This window comes from Vigna umbellata, chromosome 2 (assembly GCF_029865625.1).
Source record: "Vigna umbellata cultivar VRB3 chromosome 2, Vumbellata_1.0, whole genome shotgun sequence".
Classification (NCBI taxonomy): Eukaryota; Viridiplantae; Streptophyta; class Magnoliopsida; order Fabales; family Fabaceae; genus Vigna; species Vigna umbellata.
The window spans coordinates 3261943-3289738 of NC_142166.1; the positions used below are offsets into that span (position 1 = coordinate 3261943).

General features: G+C 27.6%; 1 protein-coding gene across 1 annotated transcript; it reads right to left on the reverse strand.

Moving 5' to 3' along the window:
- Nucleotides 1-9684: 9684 nt before the first annotated feature.
- Nucleotides 9685-14209, reverse strand: LOC148203214 (uncharacterized). The gene is made up of 2 exons (XM_088107115.1): nucleotides 13904-14209; nucleotides 9685-10215 (listed from the first exon to the last, which is right to left on the reverse strand). Exons 1-2 carry the CDS (start codon nucleotides 14144-14146, stop codon nucleotides 9931-9933), a joined length of 528 nt encoding a protein of 175 aa, XP_087963241.1. The 5' UTR covers nucleotides 14147-14209; the 3' UTR covers nucleotides 9685-9930.
- Nucleotides 14210-27796: the final 13587 nt, after the last annotated feature.

Consider the following 27796-nt stretch of genomic DNA (forward strand, 5'->3'; position numbering starts at 1 on the left):
AAAACAGTCTTAATATGCTATTATTTTTAAGGAAATTACTATAAATTTTAAATTTACATAGCAAAAGTGAAAAAAGATTAAACAAAAATTTGTATTTTTTTATTGTATTAAAAAGCAAAGGAAGTTAATACTTATCCTACATAGTATGAGAAGTTAATCTGATGAAATTGATTTTCCCTTGTTGCACATATTATAAGAGGTGATAAATATTCAAGAACAAACTTCTTGATGGAGAGGAATATATACATGAGAGTCTGATAATTTTACTCTTGAAGCTGCAGAAGACATTCATGTTTATCTTCGAGCTGAGGCATACATAAGTGTATTTTACAGTACAAGAAGAGCAAAACTAGCCCTCATATGCCAAACGATTCAAGAGCTTGCAGAATTCTAAAGTGTATAATATATAAAAGGGAGAAAAATACTGGTAAATATCTGTGAGTAGAAGTGTAAGATTGATAATCACTGTCCAACCAAACCTTTGATCTGCAGCCCTGATATGTTTTGTGGTGTGAATCTTGAAGCAGCTTCGTTGCATTTGACATCTTCCACATGCATTTGAACAACCTTGGTAGCTCCATAAGATGGGTAAAATTTGTATCGGCAGAGATTTTGAGTGGCTGGAGGGTTATTGCCATTGCTGAAACTCTTTAGCCCACCAAAGAACTTTTCTATCTCGTAACCAATCTTAGCAAAATCAGCTTGTGGTGCCATTTCTCAGCTACACAAAGAACAATGCTCTATATTGTCTGACTGTAAAACTTGAAGGCTATATATATATATATGGTGTAACTTTCCTTCAATAGGGTTCGAATCTTCTGGATCAGTGAATTGTTATAGCATCAAGGGTGGTGGCACAGTAGTAGACGTGCACATCAGATTATTCTCTTTGGCTAGTATGAGAGAGATTACCTTTTGAAATATTATCGAATACAAAGCAGAAAATATGAAAAAATTGAAAACAAAATTGTATAAATCGAAGTTAAGAATTGTCATGTCATGCACATATGCAGTTAATCTTTCTGTTATATAGATGTTCCTTTCTGTCATGATCTGATTGTCCCACTTTGTGAAGTTAAAATCTGAAGTGGTTCGTGATTCCACTTCAGTTGCAATTATTTTCAAGAATTTCTCTTTTGTATGAAACAGAAATGACATTGTTATATACTCATTGTAAATTATTACTTGTTTTGTAATTTATATTTATAAAGAAGATAACAAATGTGATGATAAATTAGTTGATTTAAGATTAAACTTTAAGATATATTTTGTTTAATATGATAGAATGTAGAAATTTTCTCATGTTTCCTTTAAAAATCCATTAGAGAATATAGGTTTTTTATACATGGAATATATTAATATCTTTCTTTAAAGAAACACATGATAGATTAAATTTGAAGAGTCTTGTTAGTGATGCTACTTAGAGGAAGAAAAGCTAAGATAAAAATATAAATAAAAAATGTTGCTTTTTGACACGATCATATCGTCCCATTTTATGGAGAAGAAACAGCACCTTCTAAACGAAGTCAAAATGTTATAATATGATATTATTAGGTGTAAGATTTGATGAGCACAAACATTAAAAAGTGAATATTTACCTCGAAATCGATTCCGATTCTATGTTTTATCTTTAGATTTCTGTGTAGTCAAATCATAATTCTGGTTGAAACAAGTGCAAATAGGTGCAACTATTGCGAAGAAGACGAATCTCTGAGTGCTTGTGTTTGTGCTGAGCATAAGGGTTGGGAAAAGAGCTTACAAAGATAAGAACAATTATGATCATAAGGAGATGATGGGTGGTAGAAGATCTTCATCTGGACTAATTTCACAGACATATTATGATGATGATGATGATATGATCATGGTGAAATGATTCGATTCTTTTTGAAAAAGAAGAAGAATTTGGGACCCGCAAGATGTGAGGATAAGGTGATATTTTATGGTATAGAATCACACAGTAGCTGAAAATAGAAGTGCAGCATAGGGTGGACTCTATCCAAAATAAACTTCATCAGAACAACATGTGGACGAATTTCAGACAACTGCATGCAAAGGCTTCATGCTTGAAGCTTCTAACATTATAATGCCATAAATGAAGGATATTCTCTCACAGTTTCACTTTTCATGACTTTGCGTGCACTTCTCCAAACTATTTTTTGTACTATACATAATATAACAAGAAAAAGAACAGAGAAAATCAACTGCAATTTTGAATACGTACCAAGGCTACTAAAGAGAGTTCGTATACTATTAGTTTTTTCCTTCTTTGTTCACTTCAATAAATTTAGAAGAGAATGATCGAATGAATTCGAGAGAATTTGAATGTAAAATTTTTAGTTGTTTATTTGAGTGAATTTGGAGGTAAGTGAGTGTGGATTTTTTGAAAGTAAAGTGTGAGAATTAGTGTAGGATTTGATTGATATGACAGATTAAAAAGATTTACTTTCAAATTCACTCTCACTTACCTCCAAATTCACTCAAATAAACAATAAAAAATTTTACCTTCAAATCCGTTCAATCACTCTCCCCCAAATCCATTCAAATGAACAAAGGGTTAAAATTATAAAAAGAATTCGTGAATTTGTCACTTATACAACTTATACAGTTTACAGAGACAAATTTATAAGTTTAGATATATTTATATAAGATATTAAGACATCATTTTTAATAAAAATTTAAGATGAATTGATGAGTATTTTATTTTTATGCTACTACGTTTTTTTTATATATAAAATTTAAATTCACTTGGATTTTAAACAATTCAACGACGTTTGCTATGAGCATACGTTAAGTAGGTTACATTTTTGTGGAGGATTTTTTTTTCTTCTGAAATCATGAAAAAATAATATGCGATACAATAATAAATCACAAAAATTTTCAGAATTTTTATAATATGGGTATCTCAAACAAATGTAAAGTATGGAAAAATAGATGAAAAATATTTAGAAAATAAAAAAAATACCGTAAACAATAAATTTTTGAAAAATCTAGAATCCCATTTCAACTAGACTTTCATTTTTGAATCGTTTCCATCCAAAGTTTGTAACAAAAATTATGATTATTTGAAGTTTTTTATCACTAAATATTTATAATTCTAAACCAATGATTAACATTTCGAAGTTGAACACTCTGTTTTAATACAACCTAATAAAAATTACTACAAAAGAATTTAAGTAAAAAATAATTTTTTAACTACTTTAAGTGAATTTTAAAAAATCAGGTTAACCTAAAAGCGAAAAAACACAACATTTAGGATATGCATTAATGGGTAGTGAATTAAAAGACTAACTTTAATGCAAAATGTAACCAGAGAGAATGAAAGCTTGAGTCGAAATGAGCACGCCAGGACAATGGAATGAATGGGTTGAACAACTCGCTCTTATGATTTTGGTGTCGTCCTGCACTTTGATGGACAGTTTCGCGCAAACAAGAAAGAATAAGGTAAGGGTGCTGATGTCGTTTTTGAAAATTTGAAAGCTAAATTGATATCAGACCCCTCACAACAAACATTAATTTTGAAGTTGATGTCGGTCTTAAAATCAACATACCTTAAAAACATCAGATAATTTGACATTTTTTAATGTTTATTAATCGTAGGACGGACGTCAAATTTGAAATTGACGTCTTTTGTAAGAGATCTAAAGTCAAAATCTGACGTGGAATGTCTTAAAAATTAATTATGAAGAAGAAGAATCGATGAAAATTTTATCGACAATTTTTTTTTACTATTTGTAAATTGATTTAGTCATTACTTTTAATTATTATCAATGAATTTTAGTTTTCAATAGTATCAATTATTTTTATAGTAATAAAAGAAGATTTCGACAAAAGAATTTCATCTTAAAAAAAAAATTGTTGAAAGTAAAAATACAAATTTAAATCTCTCGGTAAAAGGCTAAACACCTTATAAATGTCTTGTATATCTGAGTCACGGTTAAAAAGTGTGTTGAAAAATGTCGTACCATTTATCTCAAGTCTTAAAATGCTGGTTTATACATCGGTTGAACATTTCTACTTATTATAATTTAATTTTAAGTTAAAATCTAATATGATATAAAAGATAATACACAAACATATCATATTATTAAACAAAAGAGTCTATAGAATAATTTAAATTAATTTAATAATTATTATTATTTGTGCTAGATATAGACAATCATTATGGTGACTCCACTTTAAAATTCTTCATTTTTAAATATGTAATCTCTTTTTATCCATGTTTATCTTATTAATTATTATTCCACAATATGTTCAAGTCATTAGAATCGAATAATATATCAAAAGTGAAAGTGACACTAAGTGACTAAACATTAAGCTAAACCAACCCACTTTAACTCATAAAAAATACTTTAAATATGAATCATTATTCAAAATAGTTTAGAAAATACTTTCTGATATGTGGTTATATTAGAGAAAAATAATTAAAATTCTGAAATCAATTAAAGATAAAAATGATGAAGTATTGAGAAACGTTAACTTAAATGGAGGATAATAAATCTTTCTTCTCCATTAAGAAGTTCCTCACTGCAATTGAAATCACCAGCACTGTTAAAACCATATCTCTAAATTATATTTAGCTCTTGATTTCTCTGTGCTTGTAAGTGTTACTTTTTACTTTCCAGCTATATATTCCTCCTCAGCAAATGGTATAATTAAGATGATATGATAGGTGATTCCTTTCCCATCTCCAATCTCAATCCAACCATATAGCTTTTAATATTTTTTTCTTTTTTTTTTATCACATCTAATAATTTTCTCACATTTATTTTGAAGTGAAATCTAAAATAATTTAAGTCTAAAATATATGTCAAAATAAGTATTTAGTTTATAATATAGTTTATATATATCATATATTGTTCATATTATAAATATAAATATCATATAAAATTATCCAAAACAATTCACCATTTAAATCCCGTAAACTATATATACCTCAGTATATTAAGACTCAAATTAGATTCATAACACCTTAAATAAAATGTCTATGCTACGAACAAATATTAACAACCTTTCGGTAATCTTGTTTTGATTTCCACAGCAATATATGTATAGATTCGAGAACAAAACTTCTTGATGGATAGTAACAAAATGAAGAAAAAACCTACGCCATAACTCATGAAGCTGCAGAAGACATTCGTGTTTATCTTCGAGCTGAAGCATACATAAGTGTATTTTACAGTACCAGAAGAGTGAAACCATCATATGCTAAACGACTCAAGAGCTTGCAGAAATCTATAAAGTCTGTAATAATATATAAAAGAGACAAAAATACTGCCAAATATTTCTGAGCAGAACTGTAATATTAATAATCACCGTCCGACCAAACCTTTCATCTGCAGCTCCGTTCTGTTTTCTGCTATGAATATTGAAGCAGCTTCATTGCACCTGACATCTTCCACATGCATGTGCACCACTTTGGTAGCCACATAAGTTGGATAAAATTTGTGTATGCAGAGATTTTGAGTGGCTGGAGGGTTGCTAAAACTCTTTTGCTTGCAAAACAACTTTTCTATCTCATACCCTATCTTAGAAAAATCTGTTTGTGGTGCCATTTCTCAACTACACAAGGAAATGAGGGAACTAGGAAAAAATACTACACCAACTAGTTCAGGAAATGCTCTCAATTTTTTAGTGTAAAACTTGAAGGGCATGGCTATATATATATATATATATATATATATATATATATATATATATATATATATATATATCTATATAGGTCCATTGAAATGAAATAATGTAAGCAACTTTCCTCCAAGAAGGATCGAATCTGTTGGATGAGTATAATTATTAGAGCATCAAAGGTGGTGGCACAATAGTATACGTGGTTAACGCTACATCAGACTGTTTGTGGTTGATTTTTTTAATGAGATTATTCTTTTCTACTAGTGGAGAGGGTTAATTTATATGTATATATACAAAATATATACAATGAAAAAATATATTTATCTAAGGTGAATCTTTTCATTGGGATGATAAGAATTGTTGTGTCATGCATATGTATCCACTTGATCTTTTTCGTTATATACTTTCTGTCTAGATCAATTTTTGTCCTACTTTGTGAAATTAAAATCATAGCTATGATTTATTTCTCTTGAATTAGAAATTTGGCTTGATCAAATTCTTTCCCTTTGAGAAATCAGATTTTAATATACTTTTTCAACCAACAAAAAAAAGTATTCAGATTTGAAAAGAGATTCTTATTTTAGTTAAATAGTAATGAAAAGTTTTGTCAACACAATATAGATGTCGAGAATCGAACTTGTAATATTGAACCCGATAGTAATTGTTAGATCAAACATTTACTCTTAAATAAAAAATTATAACTAGTAGTGAAAAGATCACGATTCCATTATACTTAGTTCACTTTCACGAAATAATCGATGCATTATACACTAATTTAATTATTATTAAGTTACGCGTGGTGGTAATGTAAAGTATTTGAAGTTAGATTATCTACTATTTTATATACATTATCTAAGTTACAATTTTAAAAATATAGTCTAATCTATCTACGTTTTAATATAGAACAATCTGCATTTTATAACGAATAGATAACTTTTTTGTATGACATTTTAGATTAAACGAAAATGAAACTTAGTACATAATCAACAACAACAAAAAAAGTGTCGGTTATTCCTATTTTAAACATGGTTGTTGATCAGAATCATGTAAAAGTTGTCTAATTTATAAAACGGTGTTTTGGGTTGATTTTTGAGAGAGTATTGTAAATGACTCCATGCTAGCTAGTATTTGCCATGGAGAAGTCCATATGCATATATGCTTATGATATTCTAATTAAAGGTTCCTTTTTCATGATATCATGAAGATCTAAACCACGCATACATATATATCCAACTGCAAGGATGCGTATAGCCATGTAGGTTTGAGAGATGAAGTTTAATTAGGGTATGAATCTTTGTAAGAAATAGTATATATTGAGAAGGAGTGGTCTTGGATTGTTTTGGTTCATTGGGTGGAATCAGTTAATAGTTGATGACTACAAGAAGACCTTCACCTAGTCTGATTCACAGACACATGCCTATGAAGGTTGTGGTCATCATCATCTGATCTCTGCAAAATTGTTTTATTCTTTTTGAAGAAGTAGAAGACGAAGAACATTTTGACGTGAGGATTAGTGATATTTTGTGGAATAGCATCTAATACAAGGTAAAAGTAAAGATGAACACGTGGAACAATTTCAGACAACAGCGAAGGCTTCAAGCTTAGGTTTAGGACATTGACGGCATAAAACGAGAATTTTCTCTGACAGTTTCACTTTTTTTCACTTTAAGATATATCTCCACGTCTCATTTTCCTTCTCCTTTATACATGGTATTATCCAATTCCATGTTTTGTTTTTTATACTTGTTTTTGAACCTTTTTTTCATTGTATTTATCCATTTCTTCTTGTTGCAACTTCTTCATATTTTGTTATGATGATCCTTTGATGGATGTCTACTTTCTCCAACTGGCTCATCATTCCATTTTCTAACCATCAAATTTCTTCAAAATGTTTGTATTTTTATGCTATATTTTTTTTTTTATACAAATTGATGTATACTTATATAAACTCATTGAAGAAGAATGACTTGTCGATGATAATGTGTCATCCTATACATATAGGTAATAGGGGTAAGTAGAGAACCTTTTAACTTTAAACACTAATTTAACCCAAACAACATAATTGATTCACTTTATAAGGTACAGGAACTTCATTGAATATTTTTAGAAGAATTCAAGTTTTTCCTTTTCTTTTTTATGTGAGTCCATTTATAGAGCATCATTTGAAATCATCATTTTATTTATTTATTTATAATAAAAATATAAAGATAATTTTTTAATATTAATTTGAAAGAGATAAACTCCTTCTTTTAGGATCGGTCATGTGAGTCAGTAATCTTCTAGAGTTTTTTTCTTTGGGCTTCCTTGACTTCATCTTTAGCAAGTCCCGGTGACAACGTGGTCGATCTGCATCCACGTGGAAGGCCGTCGGGATTCAAGGACAAACCAAAATCGGAGGAGACGATGGCGACGAACCTGGAGATATAGATTCCCTAATGAGTTTTAAAAACTTTGTTTTGCAAAAATACGTATAGGTATTTATTAAAATTAAATACATAAATAAAGTAATGTATAAGTTCCACGTGACACTTTCTGAATTATGCCACATAAGAATTGTTTTAAAATAACTTTTAAAAAAGAGATAACATTTCTTTGAATGTTACTTTCTTATAAAATGAGACGGTAAGATTTTGTTGTTACCTATCTATATATATATATATATATATATATATATATATATATATATATATATATATATATATATATATATATATATATATATATAAATTTAAAAAGAAAAAAAATTGACAAAGAGAAGACACGAAAACTTTAGGTAAGATGAGAGATGAAAATTTAATAAAATAGTTATGTGAAGAAATAAATTGATAATACCTTAAAAAGATAAAAGTTTTAAAGAATTCCATAAACCACTTTGATATGAACTTTACCGGATATAAATATACTATTAAATGTTATTAAAAAAACTAGTTTTACATTGAATCTCTTATTATAAATTTATAGCTTTGATTCACTTTAAAAAAAAGAGTATATTAAAAAATATCTTAGAAAGTGCATGGTTAATATATGTAAGTTCTAAATAACTTGTTTTTGTTAGTCTTTTTAGTTAGATAATAAATAGTTGAACATTTATAATAAATATTTTATTTAATAAAATATTAATATAAGTTATTGTATTAGTATTTAATAAATGTATTGACATAATACAATTTCTTTATTCTTTTTAATTTGTTCACTATTCTCTTTTGTTTTGAAAGTGATGTCTTCCTCAGGGAACCGACACTTTCCGACATCAAGTCGCGGTGGAAAACGCCGCGCCTGGCAGTACTCGATGGCGGAGACCAATAGCTGGAAGTACTGCCGTGCGAGATCGTCGACGAATCGACCTTTCGCAATTCCCACAAAGAGCTCGCCGCCTTTCGCTAATTCCAATATGAGGTTGGTTTTGGTCTCCGCCAACACTTCGTGGAGTTTCACGATGTTGGGGAGGTGAAGACAGCTTATGACGGTGGAGGCAAACCATAAAATTAACAAAATCATTTTAATATTATTATCAACAATTAGAATCAGTAAAATAAATGAATATATTCTGTATAACTATTATACAACTTATTGAAATTTTAAAAGACATTTTTTATTGACTTCAATTTACTTAAACGTAATATTTTTATTACTAAAATAAAGTTGCCTTATAATGGTTAGTGAAAACTTAATTGTAAAATATAATTTTTACATTAATAACTTGTTAAGATATTTAACACACACACACGTGTCTATATATATATATATATATATATATATATATATATATATATATATATATATATTATTTATATTTATATTATAGTTAAAGAGAATAACACACCAAACTATTTATAACATATAGGAATTTACAAAGTGAAAAATAGTACGGACAAAAAAGAAAATTTTAGATTTTTCTTGTATATGTGCCACACTTAGTTATTTACCTCTCTTATGATTAAGCAAAGCTATGCAGCACTGTTAATTATATATTACGATAATATTTTGATAACTCTGTAAAGTAAAATCTTGTGATGACAGATTTCGTGACAACTCGCGAAAAAAAAAATACAGCTAAAATTTTTACAGCATATAAGAAGGAATTTTTTTTTAAATATTACACGATTTATATATATAGATAAATAGATAAGAAACAAACAAGCAAGGGTACACATTGACGATGGATATGATAGATATAAGAGGTCTTAGTATAATATTACAAGCATAACATTACATAACATCCTAAGATGAAGAATCGTGAACATGGTCTTAGTATCTCTGAGTGCAGCAGTTGGCGACAGACACATATCTTAGGTTATATATAGTTCATTTGAAGGGTTGGAAGAACTTACCCCAACGATTCTGTGGTTTTGTCTTGGGAAAATAATTGACAACCATAATTCCACCAAACTTAGAAGCTGCTTCTTTGCTATTGATAACAGCAGGTTCTTCCTTATGGTTTTGGGGTGGCTGAACCCCCCAACGTCCCTGCCTCTGCTTCATGTTACTTCCTCTTCTCAATTGTGCACCATAGAACCTGTCTATCAGATCAAAACCTTCCATTCCTATTTTAACAAGATCTGATTCATGTCCCATTTTACAAACGATTTCCTTTGTGTTTCTTGTTCCAAATCAACTAACCTGAGTCCCATTTATAGACAAAACAAGTATGGTTCTTTACCTAACTAGTGTAAGGTTGGACCCACACTGTGCATTATATCATATTATTAAGTGATGTCTTTTGTGGAAGTTCCACGTCCATCATTACTAATTCTAGAATAAATAAGTAGGTTTAAATTTTATTTTATAAGTCCCTTTTATAAAATTCAGATAATTTAGAATTTAATTTTTAATATGATATCAAAATTAAGTTAGAATTTATCGATAATTATTCTTTATTTTATATATTGTTTTACTTGTTATTTAATTACTTATTAATACTTAGTTTTATATATATATATATATATATATATATATATATATATATAAGATGGTGTTATCAAATTATTTATTAATATTTAGTTTCCGGATACATATATTTAATATGTTAAAAGTTTTACATCAACAAAGTTTTCTTTTTTATAAAATTAATTAAGTTTAAAATTTACTTTTTAATACCTTACTTAAAGCTTAGTTAATTTAATTATCTAATGACTAGTTCAAAATTTAAATATTAAATATCACATTAAATAAAAATAAAAAGGTTAAATATTATATAAAAAAATTCATGTTTTAAAATTTTAGATTAAAGTAATATTAATATAAATTAGACTTATATTTTGTTATTATTATTTATAACTTTCCGATGATCTTCTTAAAAAAAACTTATAATATATATAGAACATAATGCATGACCAGCTTAATTTGTTTTCTAACTAGCCTCCAGCCATTTTATATTAAAAGCATTTAGGTCTTAAGGTATTCCTCTGGCTTTGGAGGGAATTGAAAAATATTGAAACGATGCTCCATTATCTACGTATCAACGTATTTAATACTTTGCGTTCGGCGAAAAAATATGTAAGATATATGAGGCATTCAGGTTGGTAAGAATATTGGACCTACCGTCCATCAAAAAGAAAATTAAACAAATATCCCAAAGGCATATATGAGATACACCGTACATGTAGTTTAATATATATAGGATATTAATCAATGTGTTTGGTAAGAATTTAGAATCCTAATCCAAAACATTCAAAGTTGTCTGCTCTGATGTCCAGTTGTGTTGTCTTCTCTCTTTTTCCTTGTCTGAGCCACGGAAGAGGGTGCTTGCAAAAGACACTCTGACGCTCAACTTAGTGACTTTCCGTAATAATTTTGTCTTGTAATCAAGATTTTAATGCTCTAAGTTTCAGTTCAAGTTCAAGTTCAAGTTACCTGTACCCTTTGCCAGACAAATATTTATAAATTATAATGAGCTTACCGTTAGCTCTGACTTATTAATCACCAATGAATGACAATATTAATTGTAAATAAATAACAATTATTTTCATTAACTCTCTGACAATTATTATTATTAATTATCTTAAGGGCTGATTTAACCGATCGGTTCACTGACCTGAGAGGTATCATCGGTTGGGTTGATTTTACCGATCGGTTCATTGACCTGAGAGGTATCATCGGTCGAGCTGACTCTTCTGCACTTTTACCGTTCAGTCAGTCATGAGCCCATAGTAACACAATGGTATACTGATTTTTTTTTCTTTTATCTCTTTATTTTTCATTGTATCATATATATATATATATATATATATATATATATATATATATATATATATATATATATATATATATATATATATACCATTTCTTTCACTGAGAAAAAAACAATTAACTTCTAAATATTGGTGTTAGTTAACTTGCGATGCTACACGAGTCTGCTATGCATAAGCTTACCTTTTCAATTATTTCCAGAAAGTTAAGAAATGTAAAATAATTTTTAACTTTTCAATAATAAATATTTGTGTCAGTGATAGATTAACGTTGATTTGATGTGAATTAATGATATTGGTTAAGTTGGCTCTAATAAAAAAAATGTATTTTTTTTATATAAAGTTAAAAGACCTAAAATTATTTTTAAATTTTTTGATAAATAAAATTTATGTTAGTATCGAATTAGAGTTAGAATTCAATGAATGTTAGACTCTAATAAAGTTAGTTTAGCCAATTTAATGAAAATACTAACTACTTTTAACTTTTTTAATAAGTATTTTTGAGATGAAATATGAGATTTTCAAGGATTAAGTTGTTGTTCTATATTAAAAAAGTTTCGAGTTGTGAAAATAAAAACTAAAATGGATATGCACTTACATAATATTATCTAATTTTCAAGAAAGTAAGAATTTAGAAAGGATTTACAAAACAAAGAATGAGACGAACAAGAGATTCAAAGTTAAAATTTCTATAAGAGAAGAACTTTGGAACAGAGAGAATGAGATCGAGATAGCAACAATTGGTCATCGTGATGAGATGCATCAAATGGTATTATGACATACTTTTACATTCATTTGACTTAAAATACAAAGATAAAATAATCATAAAAATGTAAAGTTTTATATTTTTTCAAAAAGAAAAGTAAATAAAGATAATATCAAATAAATGTAAAAAATGTAGATATGTCAAAGAATATTTTTTAAATGGAAACCAAGAATGCACTACACCTAAACGAAGAAGAATTGCGCTAGAGTTATGTAGCGCTGAATATTAGGTGTAGTTAAATATGTTTTTTTTACCAGTGAAAGAGCTAAAAACATTTATTAAAATTCTCCTACTATCGTAACCCAAAACATTAAGCTTGAGATTCAAATAAGTTTTCCATATTAAATCAAAATAATTCCTTTTTTTCTAGTAGTCACAAGGATAACGAATTCTGTTTTAGTGATTGATCTTTTGGTGTATTAGATTTAGTTTCAACTTACGCTGTGTGAACGGTTCAATTTTGGTAATTAAGCATGTTAAGCTATAAACCTTTCGGTAACCGTAATTTACCTGTTATAATTTTTTTTTATGTATTTTTGTTCAAAATGTTGTAATTAAGAGAATTATAAGTTATCCCATTTCAAAATTAAGTTATTTGTATGCCAATTTATAAAATATATATGAATGTAACTCTTATTTTATTACTTAGTTTTATAAATTTGAATAGGATTTAAAATTATTTTTTAATACGTATCAAAATCTATTTTAAATTTATGATATCTGTTATTTGTTAAATTTATTACGTTATTATATTAAACTATTTATTAATATCTAATATACATAAAATGGGTTAGAGATTTCAAATTAACTAAATATAAGATAAATTTAATGTATATCTCAAGTGGTATAAAGTTAAATGCATATCGTAAGAGGAGCTCCACATTCTATTTTACGAGTTTGAGTTACTCTAATACCATTATCTTCACGAAATTTGGAGTCATCGTATGGTAAACATTGGTGATTGCATGATTTTTGGTAACACAAACTACTGATAGACAAGTTATATATATATATTTTACATGCATCCACTTAATTAAAGATAACTCACCATACACAAACTAGAGAGGGTACTTATAAAACTAATATCCCTCCATGGCAAGTGATCGAGCTCTATTCACATACATACATATATATATATATAATATATACATATATATATATATATACACATATATATATATATATATATACACACATATATATATATATATATACATATATATATATATTATATATATATATATATATAAACACCATTATTTAACCTAAATTTGATATGCATGGATGACAGAGAGGCTGTAGAAGATAAGCACGATAAGATTTAAACGAGAGTGATGGGCCTACCCCAACGATTATTGTGGGGTTTAGCCCTAGGGTATGCAGCTGCCATGGCATAGTTAGCAACCTCAATGGTTTTGACAGCAGGCTTTTCGACTTCTTCATCGGGAAGTTGACGAACCACCCAAATGCCTTCAGCACTGGAACTGCACCTTCGACCATACAGCTTTTCTACCAAATCGAAACCTTCTAAAGCAATTTTTCTGAGCTGTTCTTGAGACGATGCCATCAGGGCTCGCAGAATACGCCAATGTATCTGCTGCTTTTCTTGTCTGCACTTTTACTTCAACCTTTCGCCATATATAGAACCACATTCTTCATCCATGCCTCTTCCTGTGGACCCAAGAAGAATATTAAAAACATTATATAAAATTCAAATATTTTTTTGTTAATTATAATTAGAAAAAAAAATATTTATTCAAAATTAAACAATTAAAATTTTTTTTGGATTAATGGAATGTTTACTTGACAAAATCTCTTAGCTTAACCTTTTTTTATCAATCGTGTTTGGTCAATACGTACCCTGCTTATTGACTCCTGTATTTTCGTTTCAAAATCGTAATTACTCATATCATACATATGTTTATAAATGAATGACATGAGAATAAAAGAAAAAAAAATTATATGATAAATGAATGTTACAATAACTTTTAATTATAAATCTAGAATATGATCATTATCTATATTTTTACTGGTAATAAAAAAATAAAGTTGTTTAATTCCTGTTTTACTTGCGTAATTAAACCTTTCAACCAAAACCATAAACATAAAACTAAACAGTGTATAATTTACATGGATGTACTCAAATAGTATGATAAATTGATTGAATTTGAGCATATATTGAGTCGAATAATTGGAGTATGATAGAGTGAATTATTGAGGGAAAGTCTGTGTCCTACGAATCCGATTCTCTTCCCATTTGTATGATATTTCCAGCATCTTCTTCTTCAAGAATTTTGAATAATAGGTCCCCACCATGGTCCTGTATACCCTCTCTTACCTATTAGTTTAGGGTTAGATGAACTAACCTAGTTTGTATATATAAATGAAAATATTTCATGTTTAGTTAATTTTTTTCCCACAAATATTGTATGAAATTTTAAAATTCACACGAAAATTGGATAAAACTCACTTTTTTGTAAGTTTTAAGAAATATAGAAGGGAAATTTTCATCAAATATGAAAATTTTAGTACTAAAAGTAATTTTTTAATTGTAATTTTTAATAAATTTGTTTGTATATAAACTAATTTTTATTTCATTTATATTTGTTTAATCAAATTCATCCAAACAATTGTCCTCTGATAAGAAAACATGTAAGAGGATGAAAGAAATTAAATAATGAGAATAATTGTGAATGATTCTTATACAGTAATAAGGATTTGCGTAGTTTTATTTTTAATCAGAAAACATATTTCAGTTGTTTCATAATAACTAGTATTTTTTTTAAAGAAAAACAAAACCTTTTAGGACTAAATTCTAAATTTATTGTTAAACTTTTTGTAGTAAGTGAGGACGAATTTTCAGAAAATAATTTGGAATGTTAAAATAGATGTAATTTTTTTAAATGTTAAATATATAAAATATATTAAAATTAAAAAAATTATTTGTATATTAATTTATATGTGTAAAAAAATTAACAAGGTCCGTCGCTGTTAGAATTTCTCAACAAAAAGAAAAGGTTGTGAAGTATTTCAACTCTTTATATTAATAAATCTCAGTAAATAAACAATAAAATGAAAACAAAGTAATAATCAATACATAATAAAATAAAAAGGCCTATAAGAAAAATATTCCAAATAAAATATTGAAGATAATTTTATATATGCATATTAACTGAAAAAGTTTTTTATTTTTCCCTTAAAGTTGTTGAAACATTTGATTTTATTCTTTATGAAATTTTGCATATTCCAAATTCTCCTTCCATGATTATCCATTTTCATTATTCAATTAACAAGTGATCATTAAAAAATTACATTCAATAGTGATTGCTATATCTAAGTCTTTTCAACTTAATTCAGGTAACTTATATTCAAACAATCTCATTAACTTTGTTCGAAAATTCCAAACCTCCCCTTAGCTAGTTTTAATCTTCGAAATAAAATATTATTTAATTATTCATACCAGTCAAAGGGTCAAACACATCAAAGCTTACACTATGTTACTTGCGTAAACTGCATGACGAACGTTGTTAATATTGTGTGAAAGGAATATACATGTTGAAAAAGATTTAGAATTAAAAAAAGATTAATTTTAATCCCTAGGATTAATGGTGGTACATAGGTACAAACCACCTACACAGAATATTAGTGGCATCAGTTAAATTTTAGAAGTCCAAAGATATTAACGTAATTAATTTTTATGTTTTTTTTATAGAACTCAAGTTAACTCTGTTTATTTTAGATTTTCTTTTTCTCCGTTACTTTTTAGAATATCATTAAATACTGCATAAATTAATGGAATTTGAACAAGTTTCTATAATTTTTTTTTCAAAATTGTATATTTAATAAAGTGTGTTTTATATACCATAATATTCTATTTATAATAAATTATGAAAGCGCAGGAAGTAAAAGCTTCACCTTACCACTCTGCTGCTTGGGCTGCACCCTGTTAACGGGCTTTTGCACATTATTATTGGGCTTTTACTTCTGCACCTCTTATTTTCTTTCAAAATCATCAGTTGTCATTTCTACAGTTAAACAATTTAAAAAATAATTAAAACTTGCCTGTCAGTTATAGATTATACATTTAGAAAGATCATATGTAACATTTTAAATCGTATAATCTATAATTAAAATTTGAAGACAGTTTTATTTGTAACTTTTATTATTTTAAGAAAAGTGACTTACATTAGTTTCCTTGAAACTTTAACTATAGCACGGCTTCCTATTAATTTGACAAATAGGAAGACCAAAATAGAATTTAACTAAAATTATTACATGGAACAAATTACATTTTTTTTTAATATTTGAAACAAAAGAAAAACATATCCATGTGCATTCCCAGTGTCATTCAGCACTTTTGGAAAAAAATTATAAAGCAAGTGAGTATAATATAGATGATACTAATTATGAAGTGTATTTTTAGTTCTTATATTATTGTTAGAGTTTTCATATTTTGGCGAGACTAATATTTCGTACAACTTTATAATATTTACACAGGAAATTCATTTTTTGCGAATTATTATACAAATTTAACAAAAAAAATTATGAAATATAGAAAACTCAGGTACTGTATTTTGGATTCATATACTTCGATATTTTTTGGTTTTCAAATTTTAGAAAACATTAAGTATAATTTCTCTGAGAATTTATTATTTTTTTACAGCAAACAAAAATTCAGAAACTTTATTCTTATTTTAAGAAAAAGTATAAGGGATACAACATATATGTGTTTTCCACAAAGAGATGCAAAGAAATATCAACATCTATATAGAAAGTTCATCTTATTAGATAAGATTAATTAATTTACAGTCACTATAAGTGGGTTCATTTCATCATCAATATAATATGGTTAAAGTATATAAGTAATATAAATTTTATTTATTAAACTTAAAATTTATTGTTTTTTATGAATATAGGGTGGAAATAATTTTAACAAATTAAAATTAACATAGCAGTGTTAAAAGCTGAAAATTACAATGCAAAAAGAAAAATAGAGCATAAAGGTAATGTGAATCTAATTCGAATTCTTTCTTTTTTTTAGAAACAAATAATTTTTTTCATTTTATTTTATTTTATGAACCTTTGTTATTCCACAAAGCGTGTTAGCATCACCGAACTTCGTGGTAGCATTTAACTTCCATAATTACGAGTTATTAAATACTTCTTCTAATTATGAAGAGTTCTTCCAAAATCTACTATAATAGAATGCTTTCAGATCATGGAATATTGCATAGGTTCCATTAATTTCCTTCTTTTCAAGCAGTAGATTTAAATCATAATTAACGGATTAATTAGTATATTCCTTCAATTTGCTTCTTCTTCCATGATTATCCAAATCACTCAGAATATGGCGGTTGCAGTATCAGATTCTTCTCTATCAAATAATGATATAGTTCTACTTTCTTTATATTACTGGATATAAAACTTTGTTACATAAAAACCAAAAGACTTATATTTCATTAGTTGTCTCTTTCCGTTAAATCATTGCTCAAAAGACTCGTAACCTTCCAATAATAAATAAAAAAATCATCATTAATAGTAAAAATCTGGTTTGTTTTGGAGAAACCTGATTTATCCTGTAATAGTAGTTCATCATTTACTTAAATATGTACATCAAATGATGGTTCCGTGTGTAATATAAATCCCGCGTTAAAATAAGGTAGTTGAGAATATAATATCAGATTCTTGGACATAATAATTATGTTATGGAAGGAACTTTCTACCAAACTTTCGGCCCACTTTAGTGCTTGATTAATTGCTATTTATACCCCCAAACAAAATACTTTGTTCCAGTCAAAGAGTCAACAAATTTGCTTTAGCATCTTTAAATCTTTTACTTTCTTACGCTAAACTCGATGACGTAGCTACATTTTGCAGTGTCTCAAGTATTGTGCATGCATCCATCCCTAGCTATATATTAAGATAATGTTAGAATCAATTATATTAAACTTTGTAAATCGAAGAAAATAATTTATAAAATTAAAATCAAAGTTCAGTTATGCTTGGATAGTGTCTTAGATATTGTTATGCTTGATGTTCACTTGGTTATTTTAATATTACGATGGTTATATAGTTTCTTTAAAAGTCAAGTTAGGTGGAAAGGTGCAAAATTGATAGAATATCATGCATTAATATACAACTTTTCAAATACTTATGATTTATTGTAAACTGTAAAGGAATTTGAAATGGAGATTTATGAAAAGATTTAATAAACTAGAAAAATACTTTAATTGATAAATTTGGATAATAATTATTATTATTTATATTATTTATTTTGTTATTATGATAATAATAATAATTATTTTTTATATTATTTATTTATTTTATTTATTATTACTAATTTAATAATAATAATTTATATTTTATCAGTTTTATTATGTTATATTATTTTATTATAAAAAGATAATGTATATATCTCATTAAGTTTAAGAGCGTTTTTCCACAAATCTTGGCTAAGATGCGAAGAAAGTTTTCAGAATAAATGGTCTCGTTTTATATGCCTTTTTTTTACATTGAAATTCTAACTTTCGTATCAAATCTACACAATTTGCAGAAGCAAAACACTAAATATATATTTTTTATATGTTGTCACACAGAGTATGTAGCTTATGTTCGGGACATCCACTTTTATAACAAAACTTTTGTTCTGTTACTAACTCTTATAATAAAATTTTCTTTCTGTGACGTAAAAACATTATACGTCAGAACATTTTAGAAATATTTATATTTCTCCATTGATGACTTTCACTGCAAATCTTTATGAGAAAGTGGATAGTGCATATTAAGAGCAACTTCATCAATTACATATCCTTAAAGGCTTCGTGCAGCAACACAGAACATATACTTTATTGAACAACATAGACTTTCACAACTGCAGAAGACGTTGTCTTAAAGTCTTCGAGTTTTTTGTACATACATGTTATAAAAGAGGAACCTAAAAACAAGAAACAGGGCATACCCTTTTGAAGATAACTTACATACAACATGCATAGGCCAAAGATCTTAAAACTTAAAGGATCTACCCCAACGATTTGGGACTTTAGGCTTGCTATAACTGCCAACAGAAGACTCGTTCATCACATCTTTAGGCACTTGATAAACCACGCAACAACGTTCTCTGCGGCCATGCAAAGACAATGCATCACTGCCACTGCTCCTTCTTGTTGCTGAACCGTAGAACGTCTCTATCAGAGCAAACCCTTCTGTAGCAATCTGTCTGAGGTCTGCTGAAGGAGGTGCCATATATGGAACGTTAGATATTGCAGCAAGTTTCAGAGGGAATTTTAATTGAGGTTTTGGTTTCTTGCTTCAAAGGTTCAGACACCATGATGTGCTTTTATAGAGAGAAATGGCTGAGTGTTGAGCTCTACGTCTTCAGCAAGAAAGAATGAATCTATTCTCTCTTAACCATTAAAACGACATTACCAATAATTGTAGTAATGTATAGATCGGTTCTTTGATTTATTTATTTGGTTATGTCGTTTAGCATTCATCTAAATAAGGAATATATTCGAATTTATCATTTTTATTAAGTCCAAATATTTTGATGGAAAGTGAATCTGATCGTGCGATTTGTGTATATCTGTTTTCTATATTAGTGAAAAGCTGAGTATAATATTTAAGGGTGATATTGAGTTCACATCCATCAAATCAAAAATATTTACTTTGCAATCCTAAATAATTATATTTTAATTTTATTTAACTTTACTTTTTAATTTAAAACTGTAAAATATGAAAAATATACTAAGAAAATAAAAAAGCATATCATAAACTATAGATTTATCAAAATTTTAGAGCCGTAATTCCCTTTTGGATTAGCCAGCATATTCATTATGTTCATGTTAATGTATCAAATGGATATACTCTTAATCTCTTCTATTATTACTTTACTGAAAATCAATTTCGAGAAACAATTTCAATTTCAACTCATATGATAAAGCCGTCATACTATATAGTCCTAAAAATGAAGAAAAATAATGGTATTATGCACCTCTCTACTATAGATAAAACAGCTAATTAGTCATCATTGTCTTATTTCATATAGCTATATAAATTCGATAAAAACTGATTATATTTATAATACATATTTTCAAAAATAAGTTATTTTAATAATTCTGAAAACAGTTGATTTTATAATACTTATTAATTTTTGCTAACAGCTGTTTATAAGTGCTATCAAATTGAAGTATTAACATGAAAACAATGTTTAAAATAAATCTCATTAAATATATTGCTGTATTCATTAATTAAAATTAACTATTAACAAATTCCATGATTTTTTTTATCATAATATGATTACTCAAAAAAATAATTATAAATGCTACTCCTTGGTATCAAACGAGGCAACTTTCTATAATATTATATAATAGTATAGATGATAAAATAAAAGAAATAAACATGATAGTATTGCTCTATCATATAATATATATATTTATTGTAAGAGATCAAATTAGTTATACAACAGCTCTTGCTGCATTCTTCAAAGATTATACTGCAACTCCTAGAGATGCTTCCCAAATATATATACTGATACAGTGATCATATAATTTTATGAGATGGGTTATTACATCCCCCATATATATATATATATATATATATATATATATATATATATATATATATATATATAACCAAGATGGAGAAAGTTGAATGAACTACCAGTTAAGATGGGTTTGTGGTTTAGGGTAATTCATAATCATAATTCCACCATAGCGAGAAGCAGCCTCTCTGCTATTGATTACAGGCTCTTCCAATTCGTCATTGGGCACTTGAACCATCCAACGTCCCTGTCTTGAAGGAAATACCCCTTTTTTATTAGGTCTTCTTCGTGTTGATGATCCATAAAACTTGTCTATAAGAGCAAAACCTTCTGAACCAATCACTCTCAGGTCTGTAGGTTGTGCCATTCTTGATGCTATATGCAACACTTCAACAGACACTAACTTTGTGGAAGTCGATGATACTCTGTGTGTGTGTGTTTGTTATCTTGTTTCTTGCTTTGAAACAAGAAGCCCTGCTGTACTTTATAACGAAGGCAAAAGTGGTTAATCAGTAGTTGTGGGACCAAGAATATGTTTAAATAAAAGCTCAGTTAATTAAAACACGTTTAACAAATAAACATAAATTATGAGAAAATTACACCTCAATGCTAGGGCATGGGGTAATGAATACAAAATAACTTTTTCATTTCATCGTAAGCAAATAACTAAAGTGATTTGGTTTAAGCTATTTCTCATTTAAATGTTTAGACTATATTTTACCAACACTGCACGAAATGAAGTTTTTTTTTTCTTAAACACATCAAACCTACTGAGTTGATCTTTCAGGTTAGCTAAGTATGTGGAAAATGAATTGGTGAATGGGATATTGGTATAGGTCGGAGATTCTTTTTCAACTGATAATAACGTGGCGGTCCAAAAGCAGAAAAAGTATTAGATGAAAAAGAAAATGCGCAGCATAAAGCATAAAGAAACTGAATCTAATTCTTCCTTTTTCTATCATTTAAGTGTTCTTTCCATTTTACTTTTCTACATCGGAACAAAGAATGAATCTACGGTTCTTCCACAAACCGCGTTCGCACCACCGAACTTCAAGTCACTTAATGATTCTACTGTTTATCAATATCAATAGTTGTTTTCTTTTCCAGTTCTAACACTACTGCACTCAAAGAAAATGACAGGGATTATTTTCGTCCATAAATAACGGTTCCTAAACTGAAACATATATAGACGAGACAAAAAGTCTACTTTGTTTGATTTTGCTTCAAAAGTAATCGAAGCAGTAGCATTTTTGGTTATTTTTTTTTACGAATGACTTTACGCCTCAATTGGGACCTAAACCAAGGCAGTAAAGTGTTTTTTTTTTCTTTTTTGTTTTTTCGCCAGCCTTTTTGTCTCGATTGTGGCTTGAACGGATGCCATAGAGAACTTTCTACCTCGGTTATGGTCACAATCGAGACGTATTCTCCTATTTTTTTTAAGAATATGTCTGTTTCTGTAACATTTCCAACTACCCGTATATTTATAAATCCATAACAGACATGCCACTTTTATCTTCTTCTCTTCCTTATAGATCAATTGGAATATCACTCTATATAATAAAACCTGAATGTAGCTAGTTGTTGTTTATTTACTACAAAATTTCTATGATTATATATGATTCCGATATAATGTTTTAGACCAACAAATCCAAATAAAATATTGGTTCCTTTTTCATACACTATATATTTTTGTGATGAACTGGTATATTCCTCCCATCCGTCGATATCATTTGGTAGTGATTATCCAAGAGCTAACTATTAATTAACTTTAATCAGTAAAAATGAATTTATGAAATTATATGAAGCTTTCGTGTCTAAGACAGAACTGCATCAAAATTTAACACACTGGATGGTCCATCAGATTCTTCTGCATTATATAAGTTCTTCTAACCTTTTTTCTACTTTCAAATTTCTTAGCTATTATAGTTGAAAATGCCACGAACCGGTTCGGCTTTATATTATTTGAATGTCATTTATGTCGTCAAAGTCTAAAAGCCAAGATTTCCTTTACCCTCTTCAAATCTTTGACTTTCTTAGTCACGTAAACTTCTGACGTAGTTACATTTGGCATCAGCTCTGAAGGAGAATATATATGTGTATGAAAAAGAAAATAAAACATTTCGGATCACATTAATTATATTACTAGCATTTTTTTGTTAAGAATTCAAGTGTGAAAATTGCATTTTCATCTTCCGATAACCTTTAACTCCGTTAACTTCATAATGATTATAACATGAGTGACTAAAATAGAAAAGTAAATCTTAATACTAATATATATATATATATAAGTATTAATTGTGTGATATATATATATATATATATATATATATATATATATATAGTTTATATATTAATTGGTTCAAATAGTGTATATGTTATAAGAAATAAAAGGGTAAAAAGTTTGTTAGCACAAGAAGTATTGACATAATTAGTTTTTGCTATAATAAGAAAAATATATATTTACAAAGTTTTAATATTGTCAAATGTTTTGCATTCTCAATTATGTGTCTAAATAATTTAAATTAGTTAAGTTCCTTTTTTCTGATTCTGAAATAGGAGTCTTCCAACTTAAGAAAGAATATTAATTTATGCAAATTTTGGAAGATAAAAAGAAAAGAGAAAGCTGATTGACTTCTTCAGTGAGTCTTCTAAGAAAAACTACTATTTCTGTTTTGTTCATTGTTTCATCAGACTAAATTTTGACAATAGTTTATGACATGATTCTTTATTTTATCCATGAAATCATAATTAGAAGTATCTAGTTAGATAAATTAGTTTCACACTATTATTCTGTTTTAATTTTTTTTTTCTCTTTTTATATTTGAGATCATTGTTTTTTATTAGACTCTCTATTCATATGCTTGATAAACGCCTCTCTTGTATCCATAAGGATCAAAATGGAGTATGCATTATAAAGTAACGTATAACATCGATGTAATGAAGTAATCTCTGACATCGATCAAAATACCAAATTCTCTCTCTGTTATTGCTGTTAATTAATTTTGGATATATATATATATATATATATATATATATATATATATATATATATATATATATATTCGATAATGGAACGAACCAAATCAGAATAAATATCACATAAAAAAGATTATTTACACTTTTATGTACTGAATATTTAATTAAGATATACCTAAATCCATATTAAGAAATTAACTAAAACAGCTTTTACTGTGACAAAATTTATTCTGAGATATTAGCCACCATATAAAAAAAGCTGTTTCATAGAAATATCATATAATATAAAGTGCAGAGAAGTGTATTTAATAAACCTGTAACCCTTTCAAGTATCTGGTTCATTCGTACACCAATCAAACAGATTCTGAAAGATATTAAACAAAAAGATGAAATTTGAAATTCTCATTAAACTTGGTATCTTTTCTAGAATGTTCAAAAGATCAAATCATGTCCGGTAAAATTTGAAATAGATATAACTTGTGCTGCAAAAAAAAGTTTAAAGCTCATATGATTAGATGTCTAGTTATGGATTAAGTTTTTATATTAATTTTTTAGTACTTGCTATTAGATGTTCGTAATACGTTTGTCTTACTCTTATGGTTGGTTTCAAATGTCAATGACATCTTCTCCTTTAAAAGGTTATATCATTTTGAAATTGAAATTAATACTAGGTGTAGTAAAATTTATTATACTATGTCATTGATTTAATTGATTTAGTACAATAAATATTGACGTATATTTATTTTAATATTATAAAAACAAAAAAATTACAATTTTATAATAAATATCGAAGATTACACTAATAAAAAAACAGTACAACAACAAAAAAATTACAATAGTCATAACGTGAGAAAATCTTTTCAATTAGAAATAAAAGGCCACGACACAAGTCATTTAATCAAGCACTTCCAGAATTAAATTTAGATACAAGAGAATCACATAGAAAAATAATGCTCTCAAATAAAAAATGTAAGAAAAAAAGTTTAGAAAGAACAAGAGTAGGAAACTAATTTATCTAATCACAGCTTTAATTGAGGATCTCAAAGATAAAATAAAGAATCATATGTCAAAAATAATGATAATTTTTCTAAGAAAACTCACTGGATAACCAATCAACTTTCTCTCTTCTTTTTATCTTTCAAAGTTTACGAAAATTAATACTCTCTCTTAAGTTGTTGGAAGACTTAGGATGAAACAAAATAGATTTAACTAATTTAAATTATTTAAACACATAATTAAAAATTCAATCCAACATAAACATTTGAAAAATTAAAATTTTGTACTAAAATATAAATTTTTCTTATTATAATAAAAACTAATTATTTTTATACTTGTGCTAACAAACATTTTACCCTTATATATATGGGTTTACTAACTAACTTGTGTTCGTTTGTTTTTCAGTTTTTCAGTTGGTACATTTTAATAATGTGTACCGAGTTTTAGTAGACAAAAATACCCTCATATATTATGAATTCTAAGTTTTAAGGTCAAGGGTATTTGAATAATTTTATTCTCAACATTAAAAAAAAAAATAAGAAACTCTCAAACCCTTACTCACTTCCCTCATTTCTCTCAACCCTTTCTCTTTCATCTCTCTCATTTTAACATTTTCTCTGTCATCCCTATTGTAGTCCCAAGTGAAAAAATCAGACACTCGCCGTTAAACAATTTGTTTTTGTAAAGAGTTGAGTCATTGGCATATTCACCTTCAGGCAAAGGTTCATCCAAGATCTATTCAATTTCATCATCTTCACTAACCTCTTTAATTTCATCATCTGCAGATGTTTAATCATCATCTCTAAAAAAACCTCTAGGCCAATTACCAATTCCTTCCGATATCATTATGCTTGTGAAATTAGATAAAATTAGATAACACAAAAATTATAAAATGAAAAATCATTATAAAATCATTTTTTGTAAGAAATTGTTTAACAACGAAGTGTTTCTGGTTTTTTCCAGACCAATTACCAATTCCTTATGCTTGTGAAAATTAGATAAGACAAAAATTATAAAATGAAAACTCATTATAAAATCATCTTTTGTAAGAAATTGTTTAATAGCGAGTATTTATGAATTTTTTTCAGGCCACTAATTTCTTCATATGTCATTATGCTTTTGAAAATTAGATAAAATTATATAAAACAAAAATTATAAAATGAAACTCATTATAAAATCATTTTTTTTGTAAGTTTAACCGTCAACGTTTCTGATTTTTTTCAGTTGGGGCTACCATAGGATGATAGAGAAAATGTTGGAGTGAGAGAGATGAAAGAGAAAGTGTTAAGAAAAATGAGGAAAATGAGTAAGGGTTTTTGGGGTTTCTTGTTTTTTTAGTTTTGATAATAAAATTATTCAAATATCCTTGACCTTAAAACTTAGAATCCATAATATATGAGGGTATTTTTGTCTACTAAAATCCGGTACACATTGCTAAAATATACCAACTGAAAAACAGACATACGCAAGTTAGCAAACCCTATATATATATATATATATATATATATATATATATATATATATATATAATATTAGTATTAAGATTTAATTTTCTATTTTAGTCACTCATGTATTATAATCACTATGAAGCTAACTGAATTAAAGATTATGTGGAGATGAAAATGCAAGTTTCACACTTGAATTCATAACAACAACAAAAATGATATTAATATAATTAATGTAATCCGAAATGCTTTATTTTCTTTTTCACACACATATATATTCTGATTCGGACACTGATGCCAAATGTAACTACGTCAGAAGTTTACGTAACTAAGTACAAGATTTGAAGAGGGTATAAGGGAAATCTTAGCTTTTACACTTGACTACATAATTGACATTCAAACAATATAAAGTCGAACCGGGGTCGTGGCATTTTCAACTATAATAGCTAAGAACTTTGAAAGTAAAAAACAAAAAAAAAAAGGTTGGCAAGAACTTATATAATGCAGAAGAATCTGATGCACCATCCAATGTGTTCAATTTTAATGCAGTTCTGTCTTAGCCACGAAAACATCATATAATTTCATAAATTCATTTTTACTGATTAAAGTTAATTAATAGTTAGCTCTTGGATAATCACTACCAAATGATATCGACGGATAGGAGGAATATACCAGTTCATCACAAAAATATACAGTGTATGAAAAAGGAACCAATATTTTATTTGGATTTGTTGGTCTAAAACATTATATCGGAATCATATATCATCATAGAAATTTTGTAGTAAATAAACAACAACTAGCTACATTCAGGTTTTATTATATAGAGTGATATTCCAATTGATCTAAAAGGAAGAGAAGAAGATAAAAGTGGCATGTCGGTTATGGGTTTATAAACATACGAGTAGTTGGAAATGTTACATAAACAGACATATTTTATTTTTAAAAGAATAGGAGAATATGTCTCGGTTGTGACCATAACTGAGGTAGAAAGTTCTCTGTGACATCGGTTCAAGCCACAATCGAGACAAAATGGCTGGTGAAAAAATAAAAAAGAAAAAAAATACTCTACTGTCTTGGTTTAGGTCCCAATTGAGACGTAAAATCATTTGTAAAAAAAAATAACCAAAAACACTATTGTTTCGGTTACCTTTGAATCGAGGCAAAATCCTATCCCTTTTTGTCTCGGTTGTGAATCGAGGCAAAAAAAATAGACTTTTTGTCTCGCCTATATATATGTCTCGATTCAGGAACCGTTGCTTAT